The sequence below is a fragment of the Lacerta agilis genome, chromosome 18 (genome assembly GCF_009819535.1).
Source record: "Lacerta agilis isolate rLacAgi1 chromosome 18, rLacAgi1.pri, whole genome shotgun sequence".
NCBI classification, from domain to species: Eukaryota; Metazoa; Chordata; class Lepidosauria; order Squamata; family Lacertidae; genus Lacerta; species Lacerta agilis.
In genome coordinates, this window is record NC_046329.1 from 10907337 (window position 1) to 10923140 (window position 15804).

A 15804-nucleotide genomic window follows, 5' to 3' on the forward strand; every position below is an offset into this window, starting at 1 on the left:
CGAGGAAATGATTAAAAACAGAACAGCAAACCGACATTTCTTGCGTCTAGCTTTTGGCTTGGCTAGTTAGCCCATCTGAGTGCTGTTAAATCTGTTGTTTTTTTCTGTATGAATTGTTTTAAGCTGTTAAACCACCTTAGAACTCGGAAAACCGGAAGCAAGCGAGAGGGAGAGACGCCTTTTGTATAGGAAATGGAGAAAATGAATAAGCACAGAGGAAATAACAAGAACTTTAGGTTTTTTTTAATGGAAGCAAGTTTTACAGAAAAGAAGAAGACAGAAAAAAAGATCGGGAAACTTGTGGAGAAGGCACACGGAGGCAGCAAGTTCTTAGGCAGGGAAGGAGAGCCGGCAGAGAGAGATCGCGGCGACCGGTTTATTTTCCTACAAGGAAGTCATGTCGTTCAAAGCGTGGTCTAGCTCCTCGCTGATCGCTTTGTACTTCAGCTTTTGAGCGTACAGCTCGTCTGCCGGGCAGAGAAACAGAGCGAGAGGAAAGGGAGAAGGGAGGGAAGGGAGAAGGGAGGAAAAGGAGAAGGGAGGAAAGGGGACGTTAAAAAAACACACACACAGAAGGCTAGAGAAACATTTCAGAGGAGATTTTCAGAAAGGTTTTTCAGCAATAAGAGAGGCATTAGTTTGTCCGAAACACTTCCACCGACGTTAAAGCCCGGTAATTTTGCACACAAAAAAAAGGACAATACAGTGGTACGTTGGTTCTCAAACACCTTGGTTCTCAAACCTCCGACAACCCGGAAGTAAGTGTTCCGGTTTTTGAACGGTTTTTTTGGAAGCCAAACGCCCGATGAGGCTGTCGGCTGTTGTTTCCGGGGCGCCTGCACCAATCAGACTTTCCGAACATTTCCGAAGTCAAACGGACTTCCAAAACGGATTGAGTTAGGCGTTTTTGTTTCCGCTCTTTATTTTGCGGTTTTGTTTTTGAGGCTTTTTTTCGGTTCGTTTGTTTTTGCGACAGTGCGGAACCCAGCTCAGCTACTGATCGATGGGATTGTGCGACTGCGGAAATGGATGAAAGCCCCCCATCCGAACAACGACCGTCATCAGTGCAGGTAAGAAGAAAAAATTAATTTAAATTTTTATCATCTACAATACTGCCTTATTTATTTTATAGTACAGCGCATTGATTTTTGCTTTCATTTTATGGATCGATGGTCTCGTTATATAGTAAAATTCACGTTAAATGGCTGTTTAGGGGTTGTTTTTAAAAGTCTGGAACAGGCAAATCCGTTTTGCATGACTTTCTACGGGAAAGAAGCGCGCCTTGGTTTTGGAACGCTTTGGTTTTGGAACGGATCAAGTTTGAGAACCGAGGCACCGCTGTACAGGGACTGAAGTGACCCCAAGACTTCCTGGTCTTCATTCTCAGCCTGACCACACAGAGGTGAGAGTCCGGCCACATCGCAGGGGGCAGATATGTACTTCCTGGGGCTAACCACAGACATGCAGTGACAGAAACCCTAATGATAACTCGCCAACTTAAATCACACACACACTTCAAACTCAAGAGCCTCATACCTTCCAGGTCATCGATCGTCTTTTCCAGTTTGGCAACCGTTCTCTCTGCAAACTCGGCTCGCGTTTCAGCCTAGAGACACAGGGGGTGGGTCAAGAAAAGGGGCCGTGACCACCGAGCAGAGACCCCAAACCACCCCAAAACCAACTCGGCCACCCAGGAACCTCACCTCCTTCAGCTTGTCGGTCAGAAGCTTGATTTCCTCTTCGTACTTGTCCTCTTTTTCAGAGTACTACAAAACAGGGCAAAAACAGTCTCCTTGATTCGTAGGAAATCCTGGGCAACAGTGAAAACCACCCCTTTCCCTGGACCACCCTCCTCTCCAAAGCCTGTGACGACCTGCTTTCGCAGCAGAGCTCAAATCCCTCGTGACCCCGGGGAGCGGGGCTTCTGTTCCACGCACACCCGGCCGTAACTGTGAGCCCCCCAGGGAACAAATCCCTAACGCAGTGATGGCCAAACTTGGCCCTCCAGCTATTTGGCTCCTCAAGAGCCGAAAAAAAGGGAAGCCTCAAGGATCAGGCTGCTCCCCGGCTTCCCTGCAGAAGGCTGCTATCCACAAACAAGGCTGGGCTTGATGGGGGGGCCGGGGAGAGGAGCCCCCACTTCCCAGCCAGCCCCGCCAAGTCGGCCTCTTCAATCCCAACCTCTGCCAAGGGCTACTACCAACCTTCTCCGACTGAGCTTCAAGGGACTTGAGGTTGTTGGTGACGTTCTTAAGTTCCTCTTCAAGATCGCTGCATTTCCTGCCGGGGGGGGGGGAAATAGGGTCTGGGGGTCAGCGTTTGTCGTCCGTCCGTCCCCACTCTCCCAGGTGGGTCATGTCCCCATCCCGGCTTTGTTTAACAACGCATTCAAGAGCCCCCATAACGTAAAACTCTCTCTGGGAGATGATATATACAGTCACAACTCTGGTTACAGCTGCTTCAGGTTGCGCGATTTCGGGATGCACACCGAACCCAGAAGTAACGGGACGGGTCACTTCCGGATTTCTGCCGAAGTTCTAAATAGAAAGGCTAAGTACATATATATATATGTTGTTTGAAAAAATCGTGCGCGATGGGCCAAATGGCCGTATAATAAATATCTATCTTCCGGGTTTCCGCACTTGCGCATGTGCAAAAAACGTTAAATCGCGCTTTGCGCAGAAGTGCCAAATTGGATCTCGCGCGTGCGCAGACGCAGCGGCGCGGGTTGCGAACGCGCCTCCTGCACGGATCGCGTTTGCAACCTGCGTGTCCATTGTAATGAAATGGAGGGGAAATGTTTAAAATATCTTTTGTTAAAAAAAAACAGAAGCCTTCTTATTAGGAATTACAGGTACAGAGATACCAAAGGACCAGAAAAGAGTGTTTATGTGCGAGACAACAGGCGCGAGGATGCTCTTAGCCCAGAGATGGAAGGAAGAAATAACCCAACCAGGGGAAGAATGGCAAACCAAGTTGATGGACTATGCCCGCAAGACGGAGCTATTCCACCTGGCCTTTGGGTTGGTTTCTGTTTGATAGTTATGCTTCATTCTTTTATTGGTAGGCTATTTGAAAATGAGACTGCAGTTTTAATTTTAAATTTGTATTTTAATCTGTATTTTAAATTGTTTTTTATGTTTTTGCTGTGATTTAAATTAGTGTTAGCCGCCCTGAGCCCGGTTTTTTGCCTGGGAAGGGCGGGGTATAAATAAAATTTTATTATTATTATTATATATTATTAAAATTAACTGGGAATCTCAGAAACCAAGAAGACAATAATTTCTTTAAAGAACGAGGAAGGTTTTTAATCTGCTTACGAGACCGTTGCAAGCAAGTTAAAACACTGGCAGGATTTAACCACACTTGTAATGTAACAGAAAGTACGGATAACTGGGAAGGATAAAACTTGGATGAGTATGGGATATGCAATTGTAAATATTACCCTTAGGACCCACGGAAGGGATGAGTCGGGAAATTCAGAGTAATCTCGATATTTGGAGGGCCTTTTCGGTGGTGGCGCCCGCCCGTGGAACGCCCTCCCACCAGATTGTCAAGAGGAAAAACAACTATCAGACTTTTAGAAGACATCTGAAGGCAGCCCTGTTTAGGGAAGCTTTTAAGGTTAATAGATTATTGTATTTTAACATCTCTTGGAAGCCGCCCAGAGTGGCTGGGGAAACCCAGCCAGGTGGGCAGGGTATAAATAATAAATTGTTCTTGTTGTTGTATCTTGAATTGTCCTTTGTTGTATGTTTTTATTTTTTACAAGTGTGCATATATATATATATACACACACACACACACACACACAGGTGAAACTCGAAAAATTAGAATATTGTGGAAAGGTTCATTTCTTTCAGTAATTCAGCTTAAAAGGTGAAAACTAATATATGAGATAGACTCACGACATGCAAAGCGAGATATGTGTCAAGCCTTTATTTGTTATAATTGTGATGGTTATGGCGTACAGCTGATGAGAACCCCAAATTCACAATCTCAACTTGGGGGTTTTCATCAGCTGTGCACCAAAATCATCACAATTATAACAAGCAAAGGCTTGACATATCTCGCTTTGCATGTCGTGAGTCTATCTCAAATATTAAACTCCAGTAGCTAATGAAAACAATTGCTTACATCAATGGACTTTTCCACGATATTCTAATTTTTCGAGTTTCACCTGTATATATGTATACACACAAACACACACAAACACAAACACACACACACTTTAAACACTGCCTTCGCTGGGCAAGCCCCAATATTATTGCAGAGTCCCAATATTCACACAAACAAGAGAGTCTCTGGTTGAAGTTGGGAGTTCAGGACCAGCTGTCACAGCCCTGAGCAGAGATGGGGGTACAATCTGTGCCCCCCAGACTCTTAATTCCCATTAGCCTCCTGCTCCCCCGTCCCTAGAAACCTCCCCCAAGTCCCACTAAAATCAGCGAGCACCAAAAAAAACAACACCCCACCCCACTGAGATCACGCCCAAGTGAATGGCAATAATAATGTACCCCGCCCATCTGGCTGGGTCTCCCCAGCCACTCTGGCCAGCATCCAACAAATATTAAAATGCATTAAAATATCACAGATTAAAACCCTCTTTCCAAAGCAGGGGCAGAGGGGCTTCCCGGCTCCGTTCAGATGCCTCAAGCGATACTCACAATTCGGAAACCTCGGCCCGCTCTTCCGCTCTTTCCAGTTCTCCCTCGAGGATGACCAGTTTCCGGGCAACCTGCGGGAAGCGTGGTGGATCAGAGGAGACGAAAACTCGGGAGCCTCGCAGGGCTCCGAAAATAGAGGGGAAAAGAAACATCCCCCCCCCCAAAAAAAGGAATTTCCTCCTAATGTCAAAGCAGCCAGCTGGAGACAAATCCGAAAATCTGCAAGGAGCCCATCGAGGAAGTGGGAGAGAAGGAGCCCAGAATCGCAGGGGGGTAAGAGTTTATGAAATTGTGGGTAGGGGGGGGGCAGCCTTAACACACACCATAATAATCCTTCCAGCGTCACCTTAGAGACCAGCTAAGTTTGTTCTTGGTATGAGCTTTCGTGTGCAGGCACAAAATGCACTTTCGTGTGGTATATTATTATTATTATTATTATTATTATTATTATTATTATTATTATTATTAGTTGAATAAGTGTGCATGCACACGAAAGCTCATACCAAGAACAAACTTACCGGTAGTTGGTCTCTAAGGTGCTACTGGAAAGAATTATTTTTTTTGTTTCGACTATGGCAGAACAACACAGCTACCTACCTGTAACTAATTATTATTTATTATTATTATTATTAATCTGAAGACGTGTGCATGCACACAAAAGCTCATACCAAGAACAAACTTAGTTGGTCTCTAAGGTGCTGCTGGAAGGAATTTTTTAATTTTTAATTTTGCTTTGACTACGGCAGACCAACACGGCTACCTACCTGTAACCATAAGAATCCTTGACCTTGCCAACTGGGGCATGGATAGACCCAGGGCCAGATTGAGGTTTGACGCGGGCCCTCAGCTCCTGAAGGTAATGGGGGCCCTTTCTATGTCCAGCTGTCCTTTGCCAACGACAAATGGCCGCTGTTTTTCAAGTTGAATATATGCTAAACGCTAATTGATGGACCTAATAGGTATCTAAAGCCATTCGCCGTAACAAAATATGTACTTTATCATAAAATGCATATTTTGTTATGTCGGTGCCCTATATATAGAAAGGAGCAAAGCAGTGATATTTTAGGGAGCAGGCTAGCAGGCAATAATAATTTATAATAATTATTTATTGTTTTATAAATTATTATTAGGATGTAAGTCTTGGGCCCCGCCTAGGAGCCTGAACAACACAAAACACTGTCGCTGGATGTAGGTTTTATTTTATTCATTTTCATCTTATATTTTGGAAATGTACATCCAGTTGTTTTTTCCCCTCTTTGAAATTTTTTTTTTGGGGGGGGGGGGTCCCCAAGAGAGCGGGGCCCAAGGCTAGAGCTTATTTAGCTTATACGTAAATCCGGCACCGGTCACAGACTTCACGTGGCGTGAAAGAAAAGATTTGCAAAACCCAGATAGGAAGACAGGAAGCCGCCAATTTTTTTTGTGGGGGGCGGGCTTTGACATGCCCCTGGCAGGATGCAACCCCGCAGGAAGCGACCTCACAACTTTATCTCTCGATCTAAACGGATCGCAGCTTTTCTCTGCAAGGAGCAATCCCCAAATCGCAGAGCCAGCGATTTATCTCCCGGTCCCTACATTTGCAAAAAAAATTAAAAATTAAAAATTAAAATGCAACGATTCTGGCTTCTGGTGAAGCTATCTTTCGCCAAAACCTTCAGATTTGGTATCGCTGCTTTCCATTCATGCAGCTGAGCGCTTCCCTGTTTCCATATATCCTAGTTGAAGAGTATCAAATACTGAATTTTAAAGGGCGGTGGGGGGTTGTTTGTCAGACTATCACATTGATATTTGTGGGGCTTGAGTTTGAAAAGTGGAGAAGGAAGATCTGTGGTGGAATGGCAAATCTTCAGCATATTTACAGCAGACACTTTGCTGAAACGTTCATTGATAAGTAATACAATCAAATCTGTTCTTTTCTCTCTACTAAAGTTTCCATTCCTGCTCTTCACATTGGACACCTTGTTATCATTATAACGTCTTGGTCTCTTTGAGGGCTTTGTCTGAACCCAAAAGTGATGCGCGCTTTCTGTTTCGTTTAAATGCGAACAGATTTAGGAACTCGCTTCTAAAACTCCAGAAAGTTTCCCCCCCCCTCTTCGTACAAACTCAATGAATGAAGAAAAAAAAATGAACCCATTTTTCAGAATTAGTTCTGAAAATGCCTTTAAAATAGTAACGATTGGTTTTTTTTTAATGCTTCAGGTCCATTTGGAGCTCCAAAGGGGGGGCGTTTTAGCTGCTGCTAGAGGGTCTGGCCCTGTGGCAGCCCACCCCCCCAACCCCTTCCCCCCAGGACAGCCCCCCCAACTCACCTCTTCGTATTTGCGGTCGGCCTCCTCTGCGATGTGCTTGGCTTCCTTCAGCTGCATCTCCTGGATTTCCATTTTCTCCTCGTCCTTCATGGCTTCTGTTTTCGATCACCTTCATGCCTCTGGAGACACACAAGAGGAGCCGTTCTGAACTCCCACTCAACCTGTCCTTGCCCACCTGCAACGCTCAGGCCCTTGTCGGTCTGCGTTTTGTCTTACCGGATGATACCATATCGGGCCCACGTGTTGGAATCGAGAGACATCGAATTTGGGGTCTACAAATTCCAACGGTCGTGGATGGGGACAAATCCTAAATTTGGGAGGTGCAAAGGTGGGAGGGAAGACTCCCTTGCCCCCCCACTACTCTGCAACCAAGAAGGGCATCTGTTTACCAGCTCCATCTGAGACCCTACTGGCCTGCGCACTGTCTGGCAAGAGTGGTCCATGCTCTGGTTATCTCCCGCTTAGACTACTGCAATGCGCTCTACGTGGGGCTACCTTTGAAGGTGACCCGGAAACTACAACTAATCCAGAATGCGGCAGCCAGACTGGGACTGGGTGTGACCAACGAGACCATATCACACCGGTCCTGAAAGACCTACATTGGTTCCCAGACGTTTCCGAGCACAATTCAAAGTGTTGGTGCTGACCTTTGAAAGCCCTCAATGGCCCAGTAGAACTGAAGGAGCGTCTCCCGCCCCCGGACACCAGGGTCCATCTCCGAGGGCCCTTCTGGCGGTTCCCTCCCTTCGAGATCGAGGTTGCAGGGAACCAGCAGAGGGCCTTCTCGTTGGTGCGCGCCTTCCCCCAGATGTCAAGGAAGAGAAACAACTATCTGACTTTTAGAAGACATCTGAAAGGCAATCCTGTTTGGGGGAAGTTTTTGATGCTTTTGTGTGTGTTGTTGGAAAATCGCCCAGAGTTGGGGGGGTACAAATAACAAAATTATTATCATCGCCGTCGTCATCATTACTACTACTCTGGGCAGCCTCAGCTGCTGTGGGGCTACGGATCGTGCCCTGCAGGCCCCTTACGCCTCGTGCAAGTGTCACCGCCCCCCCCCCCCACATACCTCTCGCTTTCGTCAGCCGCCTTTTCCGCTTCCTCCAGCTTCTGCAACGCGGTAGCGAGGCGCTCCTGGGCCCGATCCAATTCCTCTTCCACCAGCTGGATCCTGCGGTTCAGAGCAGCCACCTCCCCTTCTGCCTGTAGGGAAGCACAGAGGGGGCAGGCGAGGGGGGGGAGTGAGTGAGCCACTTGGGACCGGATGATGCAAGGACGAAACAGGGCTTAATTTCATCACCCGGGTCAAGGAACCAGTTTTGGAACAGGCTGGGAGGTCTCAATGGGGAGGCTTGGGGGGGGGGGCGAACCACACACTCCCCGGCTAACACCCCTCCATCTCTCCAGCTCTGGCTATCTGGGTGCTCCTGAGGCTAGGGGAGATGGATTAAGTTTTAGGGTTCCCCCCGCGCCCCACATTCCACCCATGGCCAGTGCTTGCTCTGGCAGTAGCCGGTCTCCTGGAGGGGGGGCTCCCCTTGTTTCCTACCTGGCAGCCCCCCAAAGGCCCGGAAAGAGAAAGAGGAGGACTCCAGACCAGGACAGGTAGGAGAGAAAAAGGAGGAGGAGGAGGAGAAGCAGGAGAAAGAAGGAGGTTGTCCGTCCCGTCGGAGAAGCGAGGTCCGGCCCTGGGGTCTCCCCTCCTCCAGGCATCCAGGCGCGGCGGGAAGGAGGCGCAGAAGGAGCCGAGAGGGGGCACGCGCGCCCCAGGAGCATCTGCAGAGGCGTCGGGCGGAGCCTCGCGGCTGGGGCAACCCCCGGGGGGCGCTCTTCGGCCTTTCCCGGCTACCCGCGCAAGGCGATCCTAAGCGAGGGGAACGGGCGGAGGCGGAGGCGGCGGCGCGCCCTTCTCCCCCGACGGGGCGTCCCGGGGCAGCAGGAGCGCGGAGAAGAAAAAAAAGCAGAGAAAGGTGGAGGAGAGGCGCAAAGCGGAGGAGGCTCCTCTTCCGACGGCGGCGGCGGCTCTCACTTTCTCGCGCAGCTCGCGCTCCTGGTCCGCGCTGGCGCTGCAGGATCTGGGGCTCGGTCCTCGGCCTAGTCGGCCTCCTGCTGCAGCGCTGGATCTTGCGCTTCACACCGCCTCCAGGGAGCCCGTGGCGGCGGCCATCCCGTCGGATCCCGGCGGCACACGTGGGACGCGGCGACGGCGGTAGCAGCGGCGGCGGCGAAAGGGAAGCAATGGGCGCGGCTGCTCCGGTGCGGTGTTTTGGCCGAGGGCGCAGCGGCGTCGGGCGGGAGGGGGGAGGGAGGAAGGGGAGGAGGAGGGAGGGGGGAGGGAGGGAGGGACCGGGGGAGGGGCCGTGACGTCGGCACGCTGGCGCATCATGACGTGGCCAACCGATGGGACAACACCGAGGATAGCCACCCTCGGGGTGTCGGCGGCGTTGCGCAAAGCAGGAGGGGGCACCTCCGAGGTCCGCTAGCCGGGACGGGGCGGGCAGAGGCTTTTCCTCCCGGCTGCTCCTCCTGCTCTGGGACAGGGAGCACCAAGCGATCAGACGGGGACCCCCCCCCCGCCCCTCTGTTTGAGAGAGGGAAGCAACCCTGGACGGAAGCCCCCCTCTCTGCCCACCTGGTGTCTCTGCTAAAGGCAACGTAGCTCGCGCCTGGGGGGGCATCTAGGGGAGCCGGGCACCCCAATATTTTCAAGAAGGCCCCCCCCACCAAAAAAAAATTAAAAAATCCGCGGTGCTCCTCCAAAGGGGCTATGGAAAGCACCCGAAGCCACCAGCCGAGGCGCACCGGGGAAGGCGCCGGGGCCATGGGCGCGCGCGTAGCCCCCTAAATCCTCAAAAAAATCATTAAAATCATTAGCTGAGGTTCTGCGCCCCCCCCCCCGGGTTCCTCTTTACTCGGAATTGTTCAAAATACCCTTCCATTCCTAGTTAATTTAGCTGCTGCTCAGATGCGTGTCGTCCTAGGGGATGGATAGGAACTTCTGCAGTTCTTTTAAAAATTCCTCAAAGTCTCCTACTCCTCTCTTGCAATTTGGTTTCTTAATCTTGCAGCCAGCATTTTCACCAATCTTTTACTCCAGCTGACCCCCCTGCTCTCCAAACGTCTTCTCCATCCTGCCCTCCCCACCCTAGATGCTTTTGAATTATGGTGCTGGAGGAGACTCTTGAGAGTCCCATGGACTGCAAGAAGATCAACCTATCCATCCTTAAAGAAATCAGCCCTGAGTGCTCACTAGAAGGACAGATCCTGAAGTTGAGGCTCCAGTGCTTTGGCCAAATCATGAGAAGAGAAGACTCCCTGGAAAAGACCCTGATGTTGGGAAAGATGGAGGGCACAAGGAGGAGGGGACCACAGAGGATGATGGTTGGACAGTGTACTCGAAGCTACTAACATGAGTTTGGCCAAACTGCGGGAGGCAGTGAAGGATAGGGGTGCCTGGCGTACTCTGGTCCATGGGGTCACCAAGAGCGGACACGACTAAACAACTGAACAACAACAACATAGTCCTAAAGCAGAGACACCACCTTGCCGACAAAGGTCCATATAGTTAAAGCTATGGTTTCCCAGTAGTGATGGGAAGTGAGAGCTGGACCATCAAGAAGGCTGATCGCCGAAGAATGGATGCTTTTGAATTATGGTGCTAGAGGAGACTCTTGAGAGTCCCATGGACTGCAAGAAGATCAAACTTATCCATTCTGAAGGAAATCAGCCCTGAGTGCTCACTGGAAGGACAGATCCTGAAGCTGAGGCTCCAAGACTTTGGCCACCTCATGAGAAGAGAAGACTCCCTGGAAAAGACCCTGATGTTGGGAAAGATGGAGGGCACAAGGAGAAGGGGACGGCAGAGGACGAGATGGTGGGACAGTGTTCTCGAAGCTGCCAACATGAGTCTGACCAAACTGCGGGAGTAGTGGAGGATAGGCGTGCCTGGCGTGCTCTGGTCCATGGGGTCACGAAGAGTCGGACACGACTGAACGACTCAACAACAACAACAGGCCTAAGGTGCCTGCACTGCCGCCTTGGCGTGCGCACTGCAGAGGTTGATGGGATTTGTAGTCTGAAAATCCCAGAGGACTCCCCCCCCCCAGCCCTGGGTTTGGTGTGATCGGGCTACGTACATCCGTGGCTTTCTTGTCCGCCTGTTCCAGTTTCTCCTGAGCATCCTTGAGGGCTTCGGAGTATTTGTCGAGCTCGTCCTCGGTGCCTTTGAGCTTCTTCTGCAGAGACACCAGTTCATCCTCCACCTGCCCAAAGGAAGGGAGACATAATATTGTAGATTATTACATACACATCACTTGGGAAGACAGACGGACGAATGCCAGTGTACCGGAAGAGTAGAAAGGTTGCAAGGACCCAGGCCAGGACGGCAATAAACAATATTGATATGATCAAACTTTCGATGGCTGTTGAAATGCTTGTTACACAATTGTCTTGATAGAAATGACTAAATAGATAATAATGTCGGAAGATATAAGTTAAATTAGAGATTCTTTATTATTCCAGCTGAAGAGGAATAAACGAAACAGGGCCTTGTCCTGGAGTTAGCAATCGTAACTGGAATTTGTTTTATACTTTCAGCAACAAAAATAGAGAAAACCATCGTTTATTGCCGTCCCGGCCTGAGTCCTTGCAACCTTTCTACTTTTTTCCTGTATTCTCCAAGGACTCCAATTTTCTAATTAGTGACTGGAAGAAGCAAAGATCACCAGTGTCAAAGCGATGATTCTTCGACATCAACTTCGTTGGACCGGTCATGTTGTGCGGATGTCCGATGATCGTCTTCCGAAGCAGCTACTCTATTCCGAACTTAAGAATGGAAAGCGTAATGCTGGCGGTCAACAAAGAGGTTCAAAGACTGTCTCAAGGCAAATATTTAAAAATGTAGTATAAACACTGACAATTGGGAAACACGGGCCTGCGATCGCTCCAGTTGGAGAACAGCCTATACCAAAGGTGCCTTGGGTTTTGAAGACACTCGAACTCAAGACGTAAGGGAAAACGTGCTAAGAGGAAGGCGCGCTTGGCAAACCCTCACCGGGGTTCCACTCCTGCCTGGAAACCAATGTCCCCACTGTGGAAGGACGTGCGGATCCAGAATGGCCTCCACAGTCACTTACGGACTCACTGCTAAAAACCGTCCCTATTTTCACAGGAGAAAAATTGGAGGGGATGGAACAGGACGTCCTTGTTTTCACGGGAGAATTGTTGGAGGGGATGGAATTGGACGTCCCTATTTTCATCGGAGAAATGTTGGAGGGGGTGCCTTTCCTTCCTATAGCCCCCCCCCAAAAAAATATATATTACTGCTGGTTCGCCTGTTTCCCCCAGACAGTTGAGTTTCTTTAGTGGAAAGCAGCCAACGTTTTGCAAATCATATAAGAACATGGGGTCACCAACATCAGAAAGCTTTTATTATGCACGTTTTTGGGGGGGCACAGTGAAGCGACCCTCTTGCGACTGCTTGTGGAAAACCACCCCTTTGCTCCTTGCGCTGAGCTGCCCAAAAATATATTCCAGAGCCTTATCTTCCCTCCTCTCTCCACCTTCCCTTATAAATCCATCGTAGTTCTCAAAGCAGCTATTTATATCATTCCAGGCCGGAGCTGAGTGCCAGTTTCCCTGGTTCTGAAGAGCCCTCCCCTTATCTTGCGGCCGGCCAGCGATAAAGTTATCTGGCTGTGGGAAAGAAGGCCTTGTTCTGTCCTTGGCGATGTTCTCTTTTTGGGGTTGGGGAGGGTAGCCTACCCCCTTCCCCACACGCCTGGCCCTGAGCCAACACACCTTAGGGCTGGTTTCCTTTCACAGACCCCCCCAAGTGAGCTTATTTTCCAGGTCAAAACAAAATAAAATAAAGAAATTCCTTCCAGTAGCACCTTAGAGACCAACTAAGTTGTTCTTGGTATGAGCTTTCGTGTGCATGCACACTTCTTCAGATACACACTTCAGATACACACTTCTTCAGATGCACACGAAAGCTCATACCAAGAACTAACTTAGTTGGTCTCTAAGGTGCTACTGGAAGGAATTTCTTTATTTTATTTTGTTTGAGGGGATGGAATAGGACGTCCTTATTTTAATTGGGAGAAATGTTGGAGGGGATGGAATAGGACGTCCCTATTTTCGCCGGAGAAATTTTTCCCCTATGTTTGACAGGTGTTACGGTTGCACAGTGTGTCAATGGGCCGCTCCCCGCTTTGGGTTTGGGGGGCTACGGGCGAGAGACAGCTGAGCCTGGGCTCTTGGTGCCAGCTGGAGCAGCTTTAAACTGCCGCTGGGGGGACGAGGGAGAGGGAGAGAGGAGGGAGCCCAGCCTCACCACCCCCTTGGGACCCAGAGTTTGCCATCACCTGATCCCAAAAGGTCAGCCTTAAACCCAGGTAGCGAGCCGTCCGTGCTCTTCCCTCGGGTGCGGAGAGCTGCAAATAAACGTCTCTTAATCCTGCCCATCACATCCAGCCATGAGCTCATCTGTTCTTCATGGGAAATATGAGGAAGGGAAACAGCTAGCCTCGCACCAAGCGCTGTTGTTTGTGGAAATTCAGGGGAACCAGCAAGATGGCTGGGCGGACTCTGCTCCGTTTGTCCGGACTCAAAAAGGATAAAAACAATGAGGAGAAGCTTTGGAGAGTTCCTGCGGACCGGATCCTGCGTCTTGGAGGAGCGAACAGGCCCCGTTTCATCCCAGCAGGGGCTTACCTGAGAGTAAGCCCCCCTAGAAGACAGCGGGAGCTGCTTCTGGAGACACCTAGCAGTTTGTGGCCTCGGTGGCATGTTCTGTAGAATGGGCATAATTCTGCAGCTGGACCGCCCTGGGGAAAGTGCGGGGGGGGGGTGGGAACCTTTTTCAGAAGAGCAGGAACCCAAGCCCACCCCTTGGCGTCCTCCCAACCCTAAAAATTCTTTTCCCCCCCCAAAAAAATATTTATTTGTTGAACTTATATACCTCTCTATAGCCACAGGTCTCAGGATAAAACCAGAATATAAATCTACATGCCCTTTATATACATCACCTAGTCAAAAAAAAATTCCTCAATCACGTCCTTGTCTCTCTTCCCAGCCAACCTCCCCTTGAGCAAATCTCTATTTCTCCGGTTGGCAATAATGGCTTTATTATTTTGCGCAGGTTGCAAAATTTGACTCGGCCGCAAACAAGTTGAGAGCTAGGCACGGAGACAAGTATCGTAAGAGTGTGTGTGAGAGAGAAGTGGAGTGCTTAACTTACGCAAGAGTGAATTTTTTGCATTTTTGTATGTTTCCTGTTGTTGCTGTTTTCTTCCGATTTTAAATCCATGATTTGCATCCTACGCGTTGCGACCGATTGCGACGGCTTACAGCTCTTTAGCAATAAAGATTCATTCTGTATAAATCTACGGGCACATCATCAAAATAAACAGTGCTAGCTGCCCCTGCGGCTTGATGGAGGTAGAAACTGTCTCTCATGCCTTGTTACGCTGCCGTTTCTACGGGGACATACGGCTCGGTATTCATTACCCCTGCTATGCAAAAACCTCCAAACGAATCCGAAATTCAACGTCTAAAATCCCTGGTTTTTAGGACAAGGATCCTGAGATCACGTTAAGAGTAGCCAAATTCTGTGTGGTTGCCATAAAACTCAGGAAACAAGTGGTGCTATCATAATGTTTAAGGCCTTAACTTTAGGTTATATTTTAGTGACCAAGTTTTAATTTATATATTCCAATTGTTGCTATATCTGTGTTGCTCTTGTTATACCTAATTGCAAATTCAAATGTATCCCTAGCGTGTTTTATGGTTTCCTCGAGATTTTATATGGACCGGAACTGGTCCTGTGACCGTAAAACACAGGTGAAACTCGAAAAATTAGAATATTGTGGAAAGGTTGATTTCTTTCACTAATTCAGCTTAAAGGGTGAAACTGATATATGAGATAGACTCATGACATGCAAAGCGAGATATGTCAAGCCTTTATTTGTTATAATTGTGATGGTTATGGCGTACAGCTGATGAAAACCCCAAATTAATCTCAGCTTTGGGGTTTTCATCAGCTGTGTGCCAAAATCATCACAATTATAACAAGCAAAGGCTTGACATATCTCGCTTTGCGTGTCATGAGTCTATCTCATATATTAAACTCCAGTAGCTAATGAAAACAATTGCTTACATAAATGGACTTTTCCATATTCTAATTTTTCGAGTTCCACCTGTATCTCGCTTTGCATGTCACGAGTCTATCTCATATATCAGTTCCACCTTTTAAGTTGAATCACTGAAAGAAACGAACCTTTCCCACGATATTCTAATTTTTCCAGTTTCACCCGTATGTATTAAACCTCCCAATGGGGCTGCTTGCTGCCACCTCTCTCCCCCCCCCGTGCCCCCTCAAGCACCTGTCTTCTGCCCCCTCACCTCACCTGTTTGCACTTGTCCTCCGCAGCCTTCTTGTCGGCCTCGGCTTGTTCCGCCCGGTCGATGGCGTTCTCCTTGTCCAGCTTCAACATCTGCATCTTCTTCTTGATGGCCTCCATGTTTGCGGCTGGGGGGTCGGCGTCTTCCGGGGGGAGATTCTGCGGACGGAGTCAGGACGGAGGGCAGGCAGGCAGGCAGGCAGGCAGGCGACCGGGGGCCCCCGGTTTTAAGCTCCTGGCTGTGCTGACGTATCCGCCGGCCCCCGTGGGTCTCGTGCCAGGCCACCCTTTCCAAGCGCTGATAAGTTGGAAGGGAATCTCTCCAGTGCTGGCCCCGGCACCTTATTTGGAGCTCGGCGTCTTTAAAGAAAGAAAAAAGCACTTGTTTCCATTTTTAACTTTCTGGCAGAAAGTCCTGGGCCA

General features: G+C 49.2%; 1 protein-coding gene across 1 annotated transcript; it reads right to left on the reverse strand.

Moving 5' to 3' along the window:
* Positions 1-253: 253 nt before the first annotated feature.
* TPM4 (tropomyosin 4) lies at positions 254-15572 on the reverse strand. Its single transcript, XM_033136705.1, is given in 10 exon segments — positions 254-467; positions 1537-1606; positions 1704-1766; positions 2205-2280; positions 4668-4738; positions 6980-7072; positions 7074-7098; positions 8049-8182; positions 11116-11241; positions 15388-15572. Coding segments are annotated over 10 exon segments (855 nt in total). The 5' UTR covers positions 15502-15572; the 3' UTR covers positions 254-384.
* Between the last annotated feature and the right edge of the window lie 232 nt (positions 15573-15804).